We start from the raw sequence: 23,504 nt of genomic DNA on the forward strand, positions 1-23,504 counted from the left end.
GGGATACATCCGAATAAGGCCTTAATATTATCCAAGAAATGGAATCATTACTTCTAGAAAAGAGTAACTCCAACATCGATGCTGGCCAAAGGAAATCTTCCATCTTAAAACCACCTTATTTCAAGTGTAGATATCCAACCAGCTGCAGAAAGCATCCTTTATGGATCCACCAGGTACCAGCCACTGGGATAGAAATCACTTCCGTTTCCAACCCAAAATAGGAAGCATAGATAATTCCCAAAATTTTAAATCCATCTGGGGGCCCTATATATGAGTTTGTGTTTCTCACCATATCAAATACAAAATACCTGCCTAGAGAAACCTTGGAACTTACCCATCAAGTCTCCGCTCATAACGTCCTTCCCGTGCATGAAGCGATGGTGGGGGGCCATAAGTGGGCCCCCCCCCACCTCCTCTGAACCCAGAAACCTCTCTACTACGAGATGCTATGGAAACTGTATCATCCAATCCCCGAGCAGCACTGGGAATGGTTCCTGGTTCATTATAATCCGTCCGTAGGTCTCTATCGCCCATTTTGTTGACAGAGTTGTGCGCCTTCTGCGCACTTTTGATGTCCACAAAATCCACAAACGCTGCCACTCCGCCTTCCGACCCCCTCTTAGGGAGTATTTTGACGCTTTCGACACGTCCATATCTGGAAGAAAAGCAGAGCAAAGCAAAAATATTAATGCAAGGAGAAGAAGACCATATTTAATAACACGACCAAGTGAAAACTCAGCATCGGTTTCAAACAATTTGAACGAGGTAACCCACCCCTAAATACATCAGAGGCCACAGGAGGCGTCTTCAAAAAGGGAAACAAAGGCACATGCACCTTCCAGAATACTTCCAACCCCCCCCTTCACTTAGCCTAACACAAGGTCTCTGTTTCTATAATAACAGAGCAGCAGCCAAAGAAATAGAAAGGTATTTGCAATTAGAGCAGCCCTTCTCATTTGTAATCTGACGAGCAAGACATAATTAAACCAAAACTGTGTCACAACAAGTAAAAATAAAGACATCTCAGAAATCTTCTTAAGAAAAAATGACCTTGACACAGCCGTTCCACTACTCTGATCTATATTTAATCCATTCAGCACTAAAGCAAGTCTTCATTCTCATCCCTGCTGACGATTTCCAGCCCACTTATCCAGGACACCCCACGGGACACACTTGCTGCCTGCCCTACATACATGGACAGAACGTGTCCATGAAAAAACAACAACCAAAAAGCACATTTTTGCACACAAGAAAACATGATGGAATAAGGCTTTCTAACGCTCACATACATGGCAAAAAGGATAAAATGGAAAGGATGAATACAGCAGTGTTTCATAATGGCTGAGAACTGCACATAGCATTCGCTCTAAGGCAGCCAGTGGGGTCAGCAGAGCAGGTAAGGGCTTTTAACTTTGATGTTAATACATGAAAAAAAGGACAAAACCTTATTTTGGGATGTACTGGCAAAGTGGGGATAAATGAACAAAAAGAAATAATGAAATATTAGTGAAACGAACCAAGAATTATTGCCAAATTCTTCTATTCCCAAAGGCAGCACAACGCTGAGCAGATGTAAACTGATCTTAAGACAAGAAAAGCTGTTTTCAGCTGTGTATGCACAAATAAAAGCCAACACGACTGTCTGTCTGAGGAGCAAGAGCTGCCGGAGCCCACATCTGGTTTGTGCATGGCTTTCAGTGCACCTTAAGATTTCATCATTGTTACTGGATGACTAATTCGTAAACATGATCTGAAAACCTGCCTCACCAACTGCTGGCTCCACGTTCCAACCCAGCCCACTGAGCTTTGTGTATCATCTGTTTCACATTTCACTCTTATTTTTCTCTATTTTCTCCCCCTCCAAATACAGCACAGTGGTCATTAAGGAATATGTGCACAAACAAGAGCATCTTTCAAGTGAATGAAAAAGCTCCTTGTTAGCCATAAAAAGGCAAGGGCGCGTATGGCACGCATTTGTGCCTGGACATTGCCCAGGACACAGCCCTTGTGCTCATTCCCAGAGGAGCTTTCAAACCTGCGACACCAAACTGCAGCTCTGGTTATGTTTTATTCTAATAAGAGCTGCAAGGAGCAAATAATGGTGATGGAGGAAGGAGACCTCACCAGGTCTGCGCTCTAATGGAGCTGGGTGAGGTTACTGAAATCTGAAGGTTGGAAAAAATAAAAGCATGGGTAATAAAATTTGTACACGGGGGGGGGGGGGGGGGAAATGAGCCTAATTAGGTGTGGGATTGTGCAACAAGAATAGATGGAGGGGGAAGGAAAACAGGAAAGAGCCTATTTGAAAAATGAGACTGACTGCCACGAATGGACACGACAAAAACCTGAACAATAACTGGGGATGTTATCTGGTGTCACCGAAGAGCCTTCCACATACATTTCAGTGTCAGCTCCCTGCAGACAGAAGAAGAAAGCTGCTGGAGTGCTGGAACTCTCCATCGAGCCGCACTCCTGAGTGCTGCTGCTACAGAGCCGACTGGTTCCAACACGCACCGTGCTGCACTCACTGTTTACACATTCAGTTTCTGGCAGCACGAGTCCATACTCTGTCTGCAATCTTCAGCAAGGGAAAAAAAACCTTCAGTGTCTTAATATTCCTCAGAAAACCTGAAATTCTAATTGACCTTTCTGGCTGCAATCACCAGAGCCTGCTTAATATGAAGCGCTGCCTGCCAGTGACATCAGGAATAAGCTCTGACTGTTCCCACTCAGCAGCCTGATAATTCTTTTCTTTCTCAATCCTGCAATCGTAGCACGTTTGTGTTACTGTAACACACACATACACACCCCGACTATGCAGAACAGCACTAAAACCTTCAGCTATTCCAATCGACACTGCCCGGAACGCACAAAAAAGCAGAACATGAGCATCATGTGCTCCCTGTGTACCAACAGAACACGACGGCGAACGCACAGCGCTCGTAGGCAGAGCTCAGGTTTCAGAGCGAGGAAGTGTGCTTTGGCTGACGGCTATTGAAGGAAAAGATTAAAAAGAAAATGAATGATGGAAAACGAAGGACAGTGCATGAGTTTTTTCTAAGTAAAACATGAGTGGGGGAGGCTCGTCCTGTATTCTGCTGCAGCCACAGCCCTCAATCACCTTGCCTGGCGACGCACAGTAATCCAGACGCATGGATCTATGCCGTCCTGCGCCGTGTCCTTGATGAGCCCCTGGGATAATCTGTGACAATCGCCTTTGCTGCGAGGCAGGGAGGCAGCAGGGGAGGAAAGCGAGAGGCAGAGAGGCCAAAGGAGCCCCGCAGGGTCCGTGCCCTGTGCCTGCAATGCTCCACATCCCATCCCCGGGGGAGAGGAGAGCCGCAGTGCCGCATGGCGAGGCTGGCGGATGCTGCAGCGAGCGGCGCTGGGGAGCCAAGATGGAGGCAAAGGGCGAGCATAACCTCGGTGTGGGTCTGAGAGCTGGGGAGAGGGGGTGAAGGGCAGCGGGGAGAGAAGCTCCCACCCACTGAACCCCACCTGCCTTCTGCCAGCAGAGCTGGCCGAAAACAAAGAGGCTGAGCCACAAATCCAGAGCCCGAGGAATGCCAGGCGCGGTGCCTCCTCACCAGGGAACACAAGGCAGTTAATCATTAGCTCCGCACTGAATGAAGTCATGTTTCCAGAGGGGTTTACAGTTCAGCTGAATCCCAGCCGGGGCGCAGAGCTGTTATGTCAGCAAGCCCCTCCACCAGCACACAGCTGTAGCACGCTATAAACAGATCTGGAGGCCCTTTCAGAAAACAAAAGTTGCTGGCTAATCATCGCTTCAACAAAGCCACGCTAATCCAGCTCATCAAAGAACATGAATTTGTCATTTCAACATTATCAGTTTATTCTCTGCAGATCAAAGTACCCCTATTCTCAGTGCTGGGATGTCCCTGGGCTCCAGCCCTCCCTGTTCCATGCCCCAGTCCCTCCCTAGGCACTAGAGCCACACACAGCCTCTGCCCTCCTCCAACACAGGGACAGTGCTGACCAGCAAATATTTAGTAAGCAAATGTAACTGCTCAGCTGCATTAGTTTATAACCCAGTTAGGATCTTTACAAACTGATAAACCCCATAAGAAATCAGAGGAGCAGGTCACTTTTTTATCCCTTTCCTTCTCTCTCCCCCCCAAGCTCATACAACCCCCACAAGCCACGCTGTGGGTCAGCAGCATCCAACCCACAGAGCATCACCTTCCTTCTGCGTAGCACAATGCTGCACAACAAGTCCTACTGCATGCCAGACATTGCCAGATCAAAACCAACGCAGAGCTTTTAGTGCTGGTTTCTGCACTGCTCATGAAGAGCAGCACCTGATAGACGTACAGCTACAACAGCACACCTGAGCAGGATGGATCCGCTCAGATTCACACTGAATGAAGCCAGCTATCTTTAGTTGCTGGGAAGCACGGGAGGGTTTTTGTGCTCTGAGCTATTATACAATTACGTTTCTCAGTACAGCACACAGTGAGGAGCTCCCCTAACAGCCCCCCTCCTCTGGCCGTGCTGTTATTTCGTAACAAAATAACATCACCTGAAATAGTGCTCAGCCAGATGTCTGTGTGCATCCCACTCCTCTATTCCGCTGCACACGGCAGAGCTGCCCCATGCATGTGAGAAGCAGATGTGCTGCCATAAAGCAGGCTTCCACTACCAGCTTCAGAGGGCTCGGAGACAAGCTACCCCCATTTGTAGAACCCAGCATTTCCATGGAGATCCCTTCTGGTTTTTTTGCTGGTTCTCAGTCCCACAACGCATGCCACCATTGGTCATCCCTAGGATGCTGCTCAGGTCATGCTTTGGGCAGAGGACCAGGTCCGAACTGATCTCGTGTAGCTACACAGACAGCCCTAAAAGGAACCTGATGGCTCCAAACAGCTCATCCCAACACCCAGCAGGAACGAGGGTACCAGCATTGAGGCTGCAAGTGCTGCACGGAGCATTACCAGCAGCCTCCGGAGTTGCAGTGGGTGATGTTGGCTCTCCTTATCTCCAGCTGCTACAGCACGTTAAAGATGGCTAAAAATAAAAGAAATCCAATGCTTCTCCAATTCCACCTTTCTCGGCACAAAATCCTACAAGGATAAGTCATCACAATTGGGAGGATCACAGGTAGGAGCGCTTGTCAGAGAGCAGTAAATCCACGTGATGTGAGCTCTCAAAGCCTTTGCTTTCGCAAAGCCATGCAAATAAAAGCTCATCTCACAAGGAGCGCTGGCTTTCAAACCGTAGGGCAAACCGAGCTTGTGACAGCAGTGAGTCAGAAATGCCCTCATTACCGAGCTCCCACACTTTTCTAGATTGCAATCTTAGATGCTTTAAAGCCTGCTTAGAGATCTTTATCAGTTCCGTAACCTCTGGGGGGGGGGGTGAAATAGACATTATTCAGGGCATTCTGTTTGCTCAGAGGAACCAAAACGTTTAAACAATCCTCAAAAATCTGGAGCAGAAATCATCTGAGCCTCCAGGCCGAACCCTCAGCACGATTCCAACCCCCCCCTCCTCCCCAGCACAAAAATGACCGGCTGAACCCCATCCCCTCCTGCATTTCCCAGCTCCCTTTTGCCCCCAGCAGCACTCTATGGGGATCCCCCAGCCCTGACTGCAAACAGGGGGTTGTTAATGAGACACAGCACGTGTTTGTGCCACGCACCAAGAACAGCAAAGGCTTTGTCTGCACCCATAATCCCTCTGTAAGAGATGGCAAAGTAGGAAATTAAAAAGCTAGCACGGGCACATTCACTCCTGATACCTGCGTTATTTAAGAGCAACACGCTCGGAATATCAGATAGGCAGGAAGACAGCTCTGTGCTGAAATAAGGGTTTGCCTCTTGCCTACAGCTCAGCTGTACGCTTTGTGTTAAATATGAATCACTTTTTGTGCCTTAAGACATTTTATTTACACCTTAATGGCAAAGTCACCACTCAGATACTGCCAAGGTATTAATATATCATCAAATTATTGCATCCCACCAGAGAGGGAAGAAACAAACTATTTCCAACTATTCATTCACATTTACCACTTGTACAACTACGTATTCCAACAGTCAGTGCATCTGGACATTTATCCACCAGAAAACAGACAGCAGCTCTGTCATTAAGGAACCTTCACCAGCAGCCACATCTGCAGGTACCCATAGCAGGGCTTACTGGTCTATCCGTGTTCTTATTATTAAGGAGAAGAAAGTGGCTTTGTGAGCAGAAATAATGAAGACTCATTTCTTATGGATGCATGTCTTGAGGTCGAATTCCCCGGCGTCCAATAAACACCAGTTCCCACTGCAGCTTTTCCCACGGTTAGGAACACCTCTCTCCCGTGTGGATTCTTTAATGTCTAATAAGGGTTGCGCTCACGCTGCAGCCCTTCTCTCCATGGGGCCGCTAATCAGGCCCCTCTTCCTCTATTGCAACTGCTCCTTTGCATTACACTCACAGGGACGGCACGTCGCTGAGTCTGGGAGCACCCCCTGCACCATCCAGTTCAGCTCCAGCTGGCTAACGTGTTCAGAAGTGGATGAGGGATGATAAGCACGCACAGCAAGATCAACTACCCTCAGAAGCCTGAGAAGGCTACAGAAATTTGTAGAAGCTCTGCAAGGGAAAAAACACGCTCAAGTGCACTGCATCAAGTGAGATGCGCTGTGATTCCTCCTCCTCCAACCCACACAGACACACAGCCACCAACTTCCATCCCCTGGACATTTTCCTTCCACCTTAAAGCATCATCTGCAGGTTTTCTTCAAAAATACTGCTGGTGATATACTGCATTAAATGCTTTCTGAACGGGAACTGCTCGAGCCTTGCTTTGAGTGAATGCTTTTAGGATCTGTTTGATCTGATTTTAAGTATGTACTTGCATCGCAACTGTGGGGGAATCTCACCATTAATCGTTTTCCATCCTTACATCAAAGGGTAAATCCCCACCTCAGCTCTGCTCCTCCAAGCCCTGCTTTGCATGCGTTCAGCAGCAGATGGAGGAAAATGCAGAGTCATAACATTACGGTCTCCCTGCCATGCTGTAAAGTACTTTAAATATGTATCATCTTCAGGCTTAACGAGTCTCTGTGATCGCTGGCTCGAACCTCCCTAAAGAAACAAACTTCATAACCTGCCTTCTCACAAGCTTTCGTACATTTTCCAGGAAGAAGTGATCCAGAATGAGCTGAAACCATTCTTATTTTCTAACTATAGCAAAGCGTCTGTGTTCTGTGTTGCTGGCACTCCCAGCAAGTTGGTTTACAGAAGACCAAAGCTTCATTTTGTCTTTGATTACAACGAGGCCAGTGTGAGCATCGCAGCCATCTAGATGTGCATTCAGTTGGCTTTCTAAGAGCAGCATCTCACATGTGCAACCACCAAGTCCTGCTTCAGGTTCTGTATACAAGGGAGATAGTTATTCATTCTGAGCCTTTATTCTTCTCACAACCAGGATATGGATGAAGCCGGAAGACTTCTTCCTCCAGCAGTGACTACTTTAAACATACAGCTTGGCCATTTATCTTTCTTATTTTGCCCTACTGACTGTTATGGGTCACCTGCAGCTGTCACATAGAGACTGAAAAGGGAACGCTGAAATAAGGCTCTGTGTGCTTTTTGGCAGCCAGCACCACAAATGGGGACAGGAGGCATTCAGGCCCACAGCAGCAGCAGATGGACCCTGGCTCAGGGCTCTGCACTGTGCAGAAGCAGTGTGCATCCTTCCAAGGGTTCCCGCAGCACACAGGGAAGCTGAGGATGGGGAGAAGGTATTCCTAACAAAGCCCATGGACTGAGAACATCAGCTCTGGTTTCTACCTGGAGCAAAACCGATTCACTGCTTATTAAAAAGAAGTTACAGTCTGGCAGCACCCTATTGAGTGAGCTCCAAACCAGCTTTGATCACATACCCAATCGCATCTGCGCAAATAGTGTGGTGTGAAGCCAGCTCTGATTTCCTGCAGCATCAGAGAACAACAAAAGACACGTTAAGCCTTTGTACGTGGACAGGAGGGTATCCAAGAGGAACACGTAAGCAGTTCAACATCATCTATCTGCAGGGCATCTCATCTCTGGTGCTGAGCACTGCGACCATCCATCTGCGCTGCTTCCAGGGAGTCTCGGGTTTATCACTGCTCAGCTTTGTGAGATCAGACACTTCCAGCGCATTTTCATTCAATTCGGACGTGCAGGCTACAGATCTAAGCATAGCAAAAAAAAGCGCTTTCAATTTTAAGTTGTTAAGCTTAATTAGAAAGAGGAAGAGAATGGAAGCGAAAAAGCTCCCTTTTGTTCTTAAAAGATGCCTGGGTTTTCAAACAGAAACCAGCCGCCGAGATAGGCTATTGCTCTTCTCATTATTAGTTTGTCTGAGCAGAAAATTTATGCTCCTTTCACATCCCAGTTCTGCATTATCACCCAAGTCACCATGAATATTTGGACCTCAGACAACGCATGAATATACAAAACCGAATGCAGAGCCAGCACCACGCGGGGCTGCAGGGTGCTCATCCAAAAACCTGCCCTGAGATGTGTGTTGTTTCAACTGAATTCACAGACACTGCCATCAATCTGCCCTGCTAACAGACCAGACTGCAGCAATCCCTGCAATATATTGTGGTGTGTTTATGAAAAGTATGCAACTACGTTTAATCTTTTATTAAAGGATGTTATCTTTACACTACAGAATTCTACAGATTGCATGTGATGATTACACTGTGTCAGCGGGTCAAACAATAACTATGGAAATGCAGAAGCCAAAGCACTCGCTGTGTTTTACTTGTTCCATAGAAGTCGTCATCAAGTCTTAAGACATGACTGCAGCTGAGCACTGGAGATGGGTTTTCAGGCTCAAGGAGCCCAGAGCTGACGTTACTCATCCACAGCAGGAGTGCTGGGCAGCCAGAGAGACAAAGCAACCCTGGCACATCAGGTGGAAACCTGCAAAAACAGCTTTTGTCCAATTCCCATCCACTGCACCTTTCTAACACTGAGGACTCACATGAAGGTAAGCCACCACTGTGGTTGTTCTCTGCCAGCTCCCATCTTCATGTTCATATTCTTCCCACTAGACTCGAAATCTTACTATGAACAGTAACTGTGTTTTCTAGTTTGTTCCTTAGTTCACTGTTTAAGAATGTTTGCCTTTCCAGTCTTTGGTTTCAGGGCATTCACAGACCTCAGCAAATTCACTCAGCTTAATAGAAACCACATACAGCGTATCTTGCAAGCGCTTATTTTTGGTAGCCACCAAAATCGGAACTCACCCACCCCAGAAGCAACTTAACTACTTACAGCCTCAGCAGCAGCAGCCCTCCCACAATACCAGCCAAGAGGGACAACCCTTGGTTTTGTTTCTCATCAAATCGCCATGGGAGACAGTGCCAAAAGGTTTTCTGATGTCTAGGTAGACTACATCGACAGCCTTTCCCTCATGCACCAGTTGGGTCATTGATCATAGAAGAATATCAGGTTGGTCAAGCAGGACCAGCATCCTGTGAACTCATGCTGGCTGGGCCTAACCCCAGGGCTGTCTCCAACATGCACGTGATCTCACCCAAGATGATTTGCTCCATAACCTCCCCTGGTACCAAGGTCAGGCTGCCAGGCCTGTAGTTCCTCAAATCCTCTTTATGACCCTTCTTGTAGATGGGAGTCATGCTGGCAAGCCTCCAGCACTCTGGGGCCTCTCCAGTTGACCAGGAACAATGACAGATGGTGGAAAGCAGCTTGGCTACCACCGCCTCCAGCTCCCTCGGGTGGATCCTAAATGGACCTGTAACCATCCAGGTGGACCTGGATCATGGGGCTTTATTCTGCTCCCCATTCCGGTCCAGGTCAGGGGACTGAGCACCCTGAGGATGACTTTTAAAGACACCTCTTTCTGATACGTGGTATCTATCAGGTGAAGCATCTCCTCCTGCAGCTCCTGCATGCTAGAGCAGCAAAATAAAGCTCAAGGCTCATATCTTGGCTCACCAACGTGCCCCAGAACTGCAGCCTGCCCTCTGCTCCAATGGATATTGACTTCCTTTCCCATGAAACACCAGCTGGTGCTGCTGGGCCCTCAGCAAACACAAGGACCTAATTTTGGACACACCTTAAGACTACATAAGGTCATCCGCCGGAGGACTTGGCACAACTTGCTGTCCTATGAAAAGCACTGGGGAAAAAAACACAACAGTCAACGAGACTATCAAGAAAAAGCTCTGGGCCTTTTCTAGTCCCATTTTAGCTTGATGAATGGGTTTAATATCCACATATGCCTCACAAGGGATGTTAAGTTCTCCATCCACCAGTCTGCTCTCAGCTCTCACAGCAACGGGTTCCACACAGAACCCAATGCTCCACCAACCCAGATGCAGCCACAACAACCATTAGGCTCCAGCAGCATCTCCTGTATGCGTAGAACAGTCTCATTTTGCTCATAGGTGGCAGAGACAGGCGAGCAGCAATCCGTCTGAAAGGGCATTAGGATTTACTGCAGCGTCGTACCAAGGGAATTTAGAGCAATTACAAGAAACACCAAAAGCCAGCAAAAACTCCAGAGTGGCATTTCAGCGATAACAGAAGCTGCTTTCCTCACATCACAAATGAAAGCAGCCAGGACCTCTAAAGGGACCTCGGGGAACAAACAGCGCTGGAGAGGCTCAGCAGACAGCAGAACTTTGTAACCAAGTGACCCATGCTCTTATCTTTCAAGCACGGCCCAGGGTACAGAAACTCATAACAGAAGCTTAGTCCAAATCTGCACTCTGAGCAGCTCTTCATTAAGTGTCTTTGCAGTAATTACAGGCATCTCCCCGGCCAGCACGGCGTCACCAAGCTGCCACCTCACTGCAGTGTGTGCAAAGAACCGAGCACGGGGCAGCCTGCGGAGCGCCGGCTCTCACAGCACCAAGGCACCACACTGACATTCCTCCAAACCAACATCTCTTACTCAAAGGGTTGGTCAAACACTGCATAACCAGGCCTCGGTGCTGCCCGGTACTCCAGGCCCTCAGCAAAGCACCTTCCTTCCAAAGGCTCTGAGCCAACAGACCAGCATCTGTGCTAAGAAATCCTGTCACCTAAAGCCGACACAGAAAACAGCCAGAAATGGGACATTCTGTATCCATACCTCAGCTAAATGTCACAACCGAACAGGGATCTCTACATGCAGAGCTGATGTAGGATAACTACCCACATGTTTGCATCTCAGGTGATGCCCAACAACCATCACTAGATGATAAGCACTAACAGCTTGGGAACGTCCTGCAGCGGGATCCCACAGCTCTGCCCTATACAGTGTGAGCACCGCATCACCCTGCTCAGCACTGCCCAGGGCAGGAGGTGCTCCCAGGCCGTGTCCTCATTCCCAGCCACAACACCACTTGTAAACTGACCGACTGCTGCTCGGAAGCCACTGAAAGAAACACACACTGTCCATTATGGCCAGATTTTGCTCCTCAGAGCAGCACTGACAACACAACCCACTGTGCAGAAGGCAGCCTGCATGCCTCAGAGCACGGACCAGGGCAGTCTGGGGCCGGACAAAGCCCTTTGCTTTACCAGAAGCAAACACTAACAGCTATTTATCTGACTTGCAGTGTAATCACAATAGTTCTGTCTGCTCCTGAAATCCAAGGTGTCTCGCAGTCCTGGTTCCCACTCTGAATGTCTTAATACTCCCACAGAAGGCACCATGGCATACCGAAGTCACATGGCTTGCAATTAAGAGGCTTTTACTCCTCTCACCCTTTAAAACAGCAATAAAGGGACAAAGCCAGGTTCTACCAGATTAACCGGGAAAAAACACAGGGAAAGACACTACAGAACTGATGCTGGGGACAACCTGTGCTATGTTCAGCTGTGTTGTTCTGCAGGCTGCAGAGCATCTGCTTCAGTGATGGTGAATGACTTTTCCTGCTAGTTAAGGCACCGTTAGTTGGAGGAACCCTAAGTGATTGCTGCCACTGCTTCCCTGCAGCCCAGCGCTGGGTTGGGGTTTGCTGTGGCTCAACAGCAGATCCCTGCTCTGGGCATCCATTGCTTTAGTGTTCAGGGACAGCCTTAGGAACTCATTGAAAGAAAATACAGAGCCTTAGAATGAAGTCTTTCAGAAGGGAGCACTGCCCGTGAGAACAAAACAAAAGCCTGGATTTCAGTTTGTTACAATACAAAATCCCTCTTCTTAACCCCTTTGACTATCAAGACCAGAAAAAGAAAGAGACGTATTCATCCCCGCAAAACACCTTTTTCACCTTAATTCCTTCTCTTACAATGACAAAAAGAACAAAACGAGTCCAAAGATGGCAAAGCCAAGCAAGGTTCCCAGAGTAACCAGGGAACGGGATGAAAGCAGGAAGAAGAAGAAACCAAACAGCACCCGCTGACACGGAGCACATGGATTTAAGTTTCAGGAGACACCCCCGGCTTTTGCTCCTCCTGAAACAAAATGGTTGTGTTTCTCAAACTTGCTGCTAGCACAGCCGGTGCAGCAGCACGCAGCGATATGGAAACTGCAGCTGAGTGGAAAGGCAAAGAGCCCCGCGGGCAGCAGGGAGCTCTGGGGGCAGCGCTGCTCCCCAAACACAGCACCCCAAACACAGCCAGACAAGGGGGAAGGGTGGGAACAGCGCCGTGTCCGCAGCACGGCTCACATCCCCAACTCTACAGCCTCTGCTGCTCCCTCCTTCCACGTCGCGGCCGTCAGCACACAAAGAGCCCGGCTGCTTTGTGTGGCCGTACCTGCGGCCGCCCACTACCTGCCGTTCCCAGCACCCGGACCCAGCCGTACGGAGTGTATTTTAGCCCCGTGTTTACTCGTGGTAACGTCAGCCTCCCTCCAACGCACGAACGCTGAGAAACGTTTATCTTTGGAAAGCCGTGGAGCAATGATGGGAATGGAGGGCTCTGCCTGGCAGCAAAGCTCCTCCTGCAGCCACCAATCGAAACTCGCAGAGGTAAAAACAACCAAAAAAAAAAAAAAAGAAAGAAAGAAAAAAAAAGGGGGGGGGAGGGAATTGACGATTCCGAGCCTGCCATTTTTTCACATCCATCTCCAAGCAACAGTGCCATAGCAACTTTTTCCTGCTTTAACCTTACAAAAGCGGAGGGCTGGACGCAAAATAAGACTCGGGAACGTCAAATTCCCGCTTCCGTTCAGCTCGCAGCGCCGGGAATCACGCAGAGCCCGAAGCCGTTCCGCACCGCGTTCCGCCGCACCACGCGGCTCGGAGCCCCGGCCGCACCGCACGGCCCAGCCCGGGGAGCCCCGGCCGCACCGCACGGCCCAGCCCGGGCCCCGCCGCCATTTTAGGGCCTGGCTGGAGGCGGCCGTGCTCGGGCAGCGGCCCCGCGGAGCGAGCGGCGGGCATCCCCTCGCAGCGCGGCCCGGGCCGCCATCTGTCAGCGCGGCTCGCATCTATTTTTCCCATGGTGACTCATGGCGAAGGACGCGGCGGCGGAGCGGCGGAGCTCCGAACGCTGTCAGCGCTCCGCGCTCAGCCCCCAGCGGCCGGGGACGCGCACGGCGGGGCCGCTATCCCAGCGCGGGCGGCTCGGAGGCCGCGCACGGCGTGAGGGAGCGACGCGGCTCCGGCCGGGCGCTGAGGGCGGCGCGTTCCGGCGGGGATCCCTGCGGACCAACGAGCGTTTCCGCGGAGCTTTCCGCGCCGCCCTGAGCGGCTCCCCGCGGCTCCCGGCCCCCTCCTGCCCCACATCCCCGCCCCACTCACCGCTTGAAGTGCTCGATGATCTTCTCCTCCCGCACGTTCTCCGGCAGGTTGCCCACCCACAGGTGCCTGGTTTCCCGCACCATGCTGCGCGCCGCGGGGCGAGCCCCCTGCCCCGGCTCCCGGCCTCCACCGCCGCCGCCGCCGCCTCCCCCCGCGCTGCGCCGCCGCCGCCGCCTCCTCCTCCTCCTCCGCCGCCGCCTCTTCCGCCGCGGGGCCCCGCCGCCCTCAGCGCCGCCGGCTGCCTCCCCCCGCGGCGGCGGCCCCGGCGGACCACACCATCCCCCGCGGGGGGGCCCCGAGGCTCGCGGGCCGGCTGCGGGGCGGCGGGTTGCCCCTCGGCCGCTTTTCTTCCTCGGTGCCTCCCCCCGCCTCGGCCGTGGCTCGCTCGCTGCCTCCTCCTCCTCCGTCAGCGGCAGCGCGGCGCCCCCCCTCTCCTCCTCCTCCTCCTCCTCCGCGCCCTTCGCTGCTCCGCCGCCTCGGGCCCGCTCGCCCCCCCCCCTCCACTCGCGGCGCCACACGGGGGCCCCCGCGCAGGCGCAGTGCGCGCTCAGGCGCGCGGCCCCGGGGAGGAGGGAGGGGCTCGAGCGCGCAACGCCCCGCGGGAGGGAGGCGGAGTGCGCATGCGCGGGGAGAGAGCGCTGCGAGAGCGGAGAGGGCGACGTGACGGATTGTATGGCCGGAGTACCACAGGGCTGGGATGGGACGGGCGTAGGTAAAGGAAATACGGCTAAAAAACACGAGGTGCGAGCCTGAAACGGGAGCTACGACGGAAAGTAATAAATGCGTAGAGGTGGGTTGTGGAAAACGAAGGGATGCATGCCAAAAAGTGGGGCTGCAGTGCAAGGCGATGGATGCACAGCGTTCACTAAATAAAGCATATTTAGCGATAACGGGGGGCTGCCATGCAGAACGAGAGGGGAAATAAACGGGACGGGCTGTGAAATAAAGGGCTGCCGTGCACCAATGGGCTGCGGGGCTAAAGGCCTCGAGGTTCAGCATCCAACCCCAGGAGGAGGCAGAGCCGGCCCTCACTGCGATCACAGTAAGAAACATAGCGGGGCGGGCAGACACTGTGTCACACCGCCTTTATTAGCCTATAGCGCTGCTTTAGCTCTGATGACTCCAAAGTTCAGTGCTGTATGAACCCCACAGGCTGTGACCAGATCTCGCTGTCTCTCCTCACCTTGCTGCCCAGTCCTATGAGTGAAGAGTGTGACCAAGCCACACACGTGCAAGGAAAAGCATTTTCCTCCCTCCCTGCCAGGGAAGCATCTCTGAGGGACAAGAAAAAGCCACACGGCCTCCCAGGTCCTTCAAAGTAACCTCGGGGTCACTGCTGTCACACTGCGGGGCTGGAGGGACATCCACAGACAAGGAGCTGTCCCAAACAAAGCCTGCGGACAGAAGAAACGTTGAAATTAGTACTTAAAATGCTCCGCTTACATGAAAGGCAGCTGAAAGAGGAGTGCAAAAAGCCTGGCCCACAGTGCATTCCAATGGATCATTCCAGTGCTTCTAAGTGTGCTTTGAGGGGAAGCTGTTCTCAGTTGCAACGCACAGCCACGCTTGGGCAGTGCTGCTGTAACCAGATCCCTCTCGCTCATCTGAAGATTTTAAAGAACACAGATTGGAGAGAGCGTGACCTGCATCTCAGAAGGCCAAAGGGACATCAGCACAGGAGGTGGCAGCAACTGCTGTCGTCCTGGTCACTGCATGAGGACCTGTGTGCAGCCTGTTGGCCTGTCCTGCTGACAGCAAGCTTGGGAGCAAGCAAAGGTCAACACTTGATCCTGCACCTCTCCTACTCAAACAGCCAAGAACAGGAGACTCCATCCAGCTGCTCTCCATCACCCAGCGTCTCTCATCCACCAGCACACGCTAGGGCAGAGCCCAGGGCTCCACAGGGCACTGTTTAATTGCTCACCCACACAGTGAGTACAGTGAGAACCCAGCTATCTGCAGGCACTGCGGCCAAACACTGTTAAAACATCTGCATGTTTCTTATCACCACTTGGAGAGGATTAACATGCCAGGCCAGATATTAATGAGGGAGCAGGTTATAAACCCATCTCAGCTTGCACACCGTGTTCACATCAAGAAAAGCAAAGCAGGAGCAGGACAGATCAAAAGAGAGCCATTAAAGGCGTGAGAAAAACAGTGCTGCCATATAAGGAGCTAATAAAGTTAGCAGCTCTCCAGTTTGGAGGGGAAAAAAAAAGGGCAGGAAGATCAGAAAACATCCTTGGGGTTCATACCAAAAGCAAAGGGAACAGCCAGAGGCAGCCTCCCATCTAGGAGCAAACGCGGATAAACAGAAAGGCACTTTACAGAGCAAGCCCAAGCACTGCTCGTACATTTTTAACACGTAACTTAATGTTGGTAACATTTCTAACCCTGTATGTTACCCCAAGTGGTGGTAAAATATATATATATATAGTAATAAAAATAAAAGATAAGATACGGAACAAGGACAGCAACAAGAGCTGTGTTTGCTAAAACCAGAACTCCCTGCAATCAGCCCTGGCTCTGCTTTGTGAGCTCACAGCATTGCAGCTGGAGAGTGGGCTGGGAGGCATCACACTGCTCCCCACAGCTGGGGACACCGCAATGACCAGACCTGCATGGATTACAGCCCTCGTATGCACAGCACGCAGCGATTACCCTCAGTGTCCGGTCAGCATCCAGCTTGCTTTGCTTTGTGCAGAGAAATGGTGTGTTGGCTCAGACAAGAGCTCTCAGACACTCAGGGCTCTGCTTTGTTCAAGTCAGTCAGCTCCACCAACATCTTGCCATGAGGCATTTTATTGCCATGCCTTTCCTGCTCATTGACTATATTTATTAACACAACAGTATGGCAGCTGAATATCAAATTGCCAGCCAAGCTTTTATCTCATTTTTTAAGCCAGCCTGAATTGCTGCGCTAATTTTATTGCTTACCCATTACATTTTATGCAATGGATAATTGTCCTCCAAAAAGGGATTGGTGCTTTTTGATATTTGGGCTCATGTGTTGCCAAGACAGAGGATACTGCCTAACGTGCTGATAACGCTTTGAACGTGAAGCCTGATTCTGAATCCTAAGCAACAACACAAAGTATAGGATCTGAATGAATAAAGCTATTGATTTCAGTCCTTGCCTCTTACAGGGTAGTGCTCCAAGTCTTCACGATGTGTTAACTCCATCCAGAACATCCCTTTGAGTCATTGAATCAGCTGTACCAGGATTCTCTGACTTCTTTGCGTGCACTGCTCCCAGCCAGACTCCACGCTGTTCTCATCCATGCAATGCAGGGGCTGCTGAAAGCTGCTGCAAAATAATGCTACTGTGGCCAATGGCTGAGCATCAGCTACCTCCTGCAGCACAGCAAACACAGCTCAGGAGCTCCTGGAATTCGGTTTACACTGAACCCATTTGTGTACATGTATAGAAAAGCACACTTCCGTTTTCAAAAGACGTTGCTACCCAAAAATAGATGTTTCTTCAACAGCAGAGCACGGAGCAATTGCTAAGCCATGCAAGCAAAACCCTGTGTGCAATCAGAGGATTGCAAAAGAGCTCGTTCTTGCTTACTGCATAGTAGAGTTTTTTGGAATTAATACCTAGTTTATCACCTACTGTTAGGAAAATAATAGAGACATGACAGGGTCAGCTTCTGCCCTGGTTCCTTTTGCCCCCAAACACCTCTGCAACCACATCCTAAAGTGCTGTACCTGCCAGTTTCTTTCCAAACATGAAGCATTTCATCCTTCAGGCAGAGCCTTCAGCCTTCCAGGCTGCAAAACAAAACATTGCAGGGGAATAAGATGAAAGGAGGAAAAAATAAATAAAAGCCACCCAGCCCACCTGGGTTGAACACTGCAAAGGATAGGAACCTCCGAGGGCTGGAGAGATCACTGTATCCTGTATGTTGCCATGTTTAACACACAGTTGCAGTGCTTTACCTCCCCATGAAAAGCCTCACAGGCAACGCCCAGCAGGAACGACAGAAATCCGACTGGAGATGTTGCAGGACAAGGGTTTAAAACAGTGCAACCCCATGAGCTGAAGACTGCTCTTCTTCACATTCCCAATTACATCTGATTGGCACGCCCAGAGCAAAATAAATAGCAAGCCAGCTATCTTCAATGCCTTTGATTCACCGTGTTGGCACTGAAGTCGCATCACTGTGTTCTAAATGAAGCAGACTGAGTGCACACTTGCGCCTTTGTTGCTCTTTCACTTCAGGGAAAGGCAAAGAAGAAAAGTACTTGTGCATTGAGACCTATTGTGTTTGAAAGGAGAACAGCTTCTTGGCTAGCTTTGGCTTTCATTTTACATCACCGATAACACTGCAGAACTCACAGTGCATGCTTATGCACCTCTTTGGCAGAACAGGAAAGCTTAAAAGGCTGCAGTTTTACCCATAGGGAAGAAGAGCAGAGGTTTCTATCACTCACTTGCTTTTTGCACCAGAAATTCAGGCTTTGTTTAGCTTGGAAACCTCACAGATGTCATTCTGGTACCTCTTCAATCCCAAGCATGTGGCGGTAGAAGTCCAAGGAAACCCTCAGTTATCCCAAACTGCCAAAGAAAAGTTGTACAGTTCCCACAGGGTGCAGCGGCCTGAAAAACCTGAAAGCATCGCAAACAGTTTGTTGGTCCCCTGCACCTGCAGGCCAGCGGAGGCCTCCGATCAGCACCAGGCATATCTCCAAATACATCCCTAACAAGAGAATAAAATGAATGTCCTATCCAGGCTTGTTTAATTTAAACACAGATGAGCCTTTTGAGGAACACAAGCAATGGGTAGTTTTCATAAACAACATGCAAAAGCTTCTCCCAGCTCTCCATCACGTTACGAAATCTGGCCTGGATATCTCACACTTACCCTCAGCTAAATTTCTGCCAGAAAGGCATAAAGTCACAGCTGTGCTCCAAATCACTGCAGCAACCAGGCAATGAAATCACTGCTCAGAAAGTTGCTCCATCTTAGCAGGGTAGGGCCCCTCCACTGGTCAGCCAGAGGCACTCACACAACACCAAAGCCAATATTCTCATTGACAAAGGCTAATCAGGAGGTGTCAGTACCTGCTCTCCTTGCTCACAAGTGACTGGTTGGACTGTGCATGCTGAAGTCACGGTGACCTAGGAGAGATCAGAACCAGCTGCTTTTGATTACCTTCTGCCGCACAACAAAAGAAATTACACCCAGAAAGGAAGCATTCTCCTTCCTTCTGGCAAGTAAGTACAACTTTGAGGAATTGAGTAATAAAGCTGCAGCATCTCATGGGAGCAAGCTCACAGGAAAAATAGTTCAAGGGGACCCTGATCTTCAGCAACACCATTAAACACATTGCAACGCTCCCACTGACGTCTGTGTGTTACATTTGCCTGAGCAAAATGAGAAGTAATAAACTATTGCGTGTAGGTCTGTTTGCTGGTAGGGAAAGGGGCCCCACAGTTTTACTCCCTGGAGGCACACGCTCTCCCCACCCCTTTTGTGTGTATTTTTTGTTGTTTTTTAACGTGCCACACATCAGCACAATGCTGACGAGCACATTGTATGCTTTCTGCCTATGCAGCACTTCAAGAACACACAACTCTGGAAGGTGTTTTGAAATGGGAAAGGGGGAGGGAGCTGTCCTTTGCTATTTCGTTTTCATTGCACAGCTCACTCCTCTACACAACCACAGGGAAGGGATAAAAATAAACGATTAAAAACCAGCACTGTTTTTATCATCCTAAAGGGTCAAACTATGTCTTCCCACAAGATGCGTTCAGTTGTGTTAGAATAAAAAGCTACCGTGAGCAAGGATAAAAGAGCACAGGTTTTCTCCTCTTGCATTGGAACCTCGCCTGTCCTTCTCACTGTTGTTTCAATCTCCTCCTTTTCACACCTGCCAGTGCAGAGATACTGAAAAGGGAAAAGGGATGGAAGGGGACCAACAGCCAGACCATCAGCTTTTCCACTTGCCAGCAGCAGCGTGATGCAGCCTGGTGGCACTGCTCCAGAAGTGGCGACCCGAGCACATTACCAGCCCTCCCAAGTAAACTAATGGTTAACATCAAACACACACATGAGCAAACGCAGCCTCCTTTAACGATAAAGAAGACTAATCCACAGCCTTTCTTTCTTAATATGGCCACAATGTAGAGCTTCTTCCAGCAGCAGCATTTCCTTTTGTGAAACAGTACAGGGTGGGAAGGGGAAGCCCTGGGACCCGCTCATGCCCTCCAGAAGTAACCACAGAAACATTGTGGCTTTCTGCGGTGGTGTAGGGCACACACAGAACCAGAGCACTGTGCCTTACCCTCCTCTGCAAGGCCAGACCCCACTGCCCAGCGTGCTGCATGTTTACAGTACTCACAGAGAAACTATCTGCTGTAGAGTGGGAGTCACACAAACAATCCTGCATTTCCCTGGGAGGGGAAAAAAAAAAAAGAGAGAGAAAATTTAGGGCAGAAGACGGCTTTCACCCATCGCATTGCAACATCCCCCCGCACTACTTGGGTCAGGGAGGGGATGCAGGGTTGTGTAATTGAAGTGGAGCATCTGCATTAGCTCAGTGGGCCCTGTCCCCTGAGCAAGGTCACGTGGACTTGCATGGAGACACATTAGTGCTCGCAGCCTGCTTTAATGCAAAGCTGTGGTCAGACCGCAGCGGAGCCAGCACTAAAGGAGGTCACCTGGGGACTACAAAAAAGCAATGAATTAAAAAATAAAATCTATAAGCAGATGTTTACTGACAAGCAGGCAAGTCCGAACCCTCGCTCTGCAAAAAGCAAGGAGGAGCATGGAGCAGGCTGAGAAACAGCAGCCTGGTTCCCAGGACAAAGACAGATATCTGCATCTACAGACAACACCAAACAGATTGAGGTTACAGCTTTTACCAGCCTCCCTCCTCCCAGCTTTGCAGCCCTGAAACCCACCGGATCTGCTGTTATTTTAGCACACACCGACTCCAGCTCTCCCTGATTTTTGGTGGCACCGTGGATATACTCACCCACCTCACAGGCAGGGCTGTGAACGCTTACATTAGTGAGAGTTTGCAAATGGTTTTGAAAGCCTTCCAAGGAAGGTGCTGTAGGATCGTAAATCCTTCCCATTATTAATAAAATGGAGCTATTGTTCCAGCTCTAATCAAGACTTGTCTCCAGCTGGGCAATTTTAAGATGCAGTTCAAAGCACACACACAGACACACACACAAGGAAGCTGAAAATAATAATAATAAAATAAAACAATATTAAAGCAGTCACTGAAGCAGCACGTTGATCTTTGGAGGGGGGATAAAAAAAATAAGGCTGCTATGTAAGATGAATTCCAAGCAGCTGCATAGCGGGGTGGGGGGAAGCTCCCTCCCACTGCCTGGGAAAGGTCACTTCTGCCCTAAGCAGCAGATCGGAGCTGTGGCACCGTGCATGCAAGTGAGCCCAGCCTCATCCATCTCCATCAGGAGACATCTCTGCTTTTAATTTATTTAGCAAAGGGGGAGGAAACTGAGCGTGTGTGTGTTGGGGGGTGAAAGGGGAAAAAAAAAAAACCAACTTGCAAACACCTCCCAGCACCCTCTGCAAGGATGGGGAAATGGAGCGAGGGGGAGAGGCTTGGAAAGCGTCCTGAACCGAGGAGGGAGGGGGGAAAGAGGGAGAGGGAGGTGGTGCATCCTCCGCATCCTCCTCCTCCTCCACGCCTGCCCGGCTGCGGCAAAGCTCCGCAGTGGGTGCTCCCCTCCCCCGTGCATTTCCTCTGCTGTAGAAACTTCTGGAATCAGCAAGCCGAGCTGAGGAGAGGAAAGCAGAGCAACCCTGCTGCCCGCAGAGGGGGGAGAAAAAAAAGCGAGCGAGCCATAGAGCAGGCAATAAAAGGGAGAGGAATGCACAGCACCGGGGCACGCAACGCCGCTCCGTGCATCACGTAGGGCAGCCCGCAGGGCTGGAAATGAAGCACAAAAGCAGACAAATGGTGGTGTGTGTGCAGCGCTGGATAGTGGGAGCGAGGAGCTGAGCCCTCCTCCCGGAGCTGCACTAAGCCCTGCCACTCAGTTCAGCTCAGCCGTCCTCATTTCGGTGCAATGAATTCAGTGCCTGCTCGATTGCATTGGCAGCGTCAGCTCCTTTTCTTTTTGTTTTTTAATATATATATTTTTAAAATAATATTATTTTCCTTTTTTTTTTTTCCTTTTTGTTCTGTTTCCACTGCATTTTTATTTTTATTTTTATCCTTTAATTAAGAAAGCCTTCCCTAATGTCCCAAGGGGAATCTACACCTCTGTGGAACAAATAAAGCATTCAGGCACCAACCTCCACCACGGACCGATCAAATGGGTTGTTTTTTTGCTTGTTTTTTTCCTTTTATTTTTTAACTTTTTTTTTTTTTTCTTTTGGGTGTATGCGTGTAATTTTTCTTTTCTTTTTTTCCTCTTAGGACAGTAAAAAGCCAATGGAAGAAAACAAAGGTAATAAATATATAAAATCCAAGATACGTACGGGCCAAAGTGAGAGTAATTGTGTGTAATTGGATTGTAGCACTGTAGGTGTGTGGCTTTGTGCCCATCGCTGGGATAAGGAGATATATGGAGACATGTGGGAATAAAGAGCACCTGCACGGCCCTAAACCTCTGTTTTAAAAGAAAATAAATTAAAAAGAAAGGTATTTTAGGTATGAGGCTTTTAACAAAGGAGGGGCAATGCTACAACACTGTGGTGTGGGTAAAGGTAAGAAAGCATTACAAACAATTAAAAAAGGAAAGGAATATGTGTGGTATCGCAGCTGCAGCCTCTACTGAGCACTGGGATGTGACAGAATTTAGCGGGTTTTTTTCTTTTTCTTTTTTTCTTTTTTTTTTTTTAACATTATTACCACATCTGATCACACCACATGTATGTTTTTAATTACCAGAATGGCGGCCGTGAGGAGGCAGTTCCTTCTTTCAGTTCTCGGCTGTTCGGGGCTGATGGTTTTTTTTTTTTGGTGTTGTTTTGTTGTTTGTTTATTTGTTTTTTAATTGGGCATTTTCCACGCGGTGAGGACAGCGATGGCTGCAATCCCTGCGGGGGAGAAAGGCGGAGGGGGAGAAATTAGGCATCAAGCTATCGAAATACCCACCTGCGATCGCGCGTGTGGAGGGGGCGGAAAGAGCAGCACTGACCTCAAAATCTTCACGCTATGAGGGGAAAAACACCTCAAAACAGGACGGGGACGGGAGAGGAACGAGGGGCCCTGAAGGCGCCCCGGGCCCTTCCCGCGCTGTCCGTCCGCCGCCATTTTGTCGCCTCAGCACCGCTCGGCGCGGCTCCGCCGGCCGCCATTTTGTGAAGCGAGCAGCGGGCGGGGCCCTGCAGTACCGCGGGCGGCGCTGTGCAGTGCGGCCGCCTGCATCCCGCGCCCTTTTCTGTGAGGAAAATATCCTCCGTCTGCTCGTTTTCCCCCCCCCGTTTTATTTATTTATTCACTTATTTACTTATTTTACTCCTCCACAAAATGAGGAGGTTACGTGGTGTTCTTAAAACAGGCTCGGGAAAAGGGATCAGGTCTCTTCGGTGCCCTAAGTGTGCAGCCACTGGCATTAAGGAGATGAAGTCTGTGAGGGAAACTTTGACCTTATACAGAGTTAAGGGATATGTTTAATTTCAGAAGATATTCCCCTCACCCTTTGCTGATGTCCGTGAGCCTCCCTGACAGACAGACACCTCCTCCCTTTTTCTATATTATTATTATTAAATAAAGCACGCACCTATGGGTTCCAATCAACACCCCCAGCGAAATAAAGAAGAAAATAAACTGCTCCAAGTCAGAGCTGGGTAAAAATCCTTAATTCCATCT

At 49.8% G+C, this 23,504-nt stretch overlaps 1 protein-coding gene and 1 long non-coding RNA gene across 5 annotated transcripts in view; both read right to left on the bottom strand.

Annotated features, from left to right (window-relative positions):
- SPEN (spen family transcriptional repressor) overlaps positions 1–14,139 on the bottom strand; it is a 52,701-nt gene extending 38,562 nt beyond the window's left edge. For 3 of the 4 annotated variants that reach the window (XM_072353982.1, XM_072353981.1, XM_072353980.1), the window contains exons 1-2: positions 13,701–13,869; positions 335–655 (exon numbers count right to left, since the gene is read on the bottom strand). In XM_072353982.1, coding sequence (XP_072210083.1) covers positions 335–655; positions 13,701–13,783 — 404 coding nt within the window. In that variant the 5' untranslated portion in view covers positions 13,784–13,869. Of the gene's footprint in view, positions 1–334; positions 656–13,700 lie in introns of all 4 variants that reach the window. The other variant, XM_072353983.1, reaches the window with a different exon arrangement.
- Positions 14,140–17,755: 3,616 nt separating this feature from the next.
- LOC140261217 (uncharacterized) lies at positions 17,756–22,959 on the bottom strand. The gene is made up of 5 exons (XR_011905677.1): positions 22,831–22,959; positions 22,578–22,729; positions 20,049–20,100; positions 18,769–18,825; positions 17,756–18,312 (listed from the first exon to the last, which is right to left on the bottom strand). It is a non-coding gene; the product is annotated as an uncharacterized lncRNA (long non-coding RNA).
- Between the last annotated feature and the right edge of the window lie 545 nt (positions 22,960–23,504).

This window comes from Excalfactoria chinensis, chromosome 20 (genome assembly GCF_039878825.1).
Source record: "Excalfactoria chinensis isolate bCotChi1 chromosome 20, bCotChi1.hap2, whole genome shotgun sequence".
Taxonomy (NCBI): domain Eukaryota; kingdom Metazoa; phylum Chordata; class Aves; order Galliformes; family Phasianidae; genus Excalfactoria; species Excalfactoria chinensis.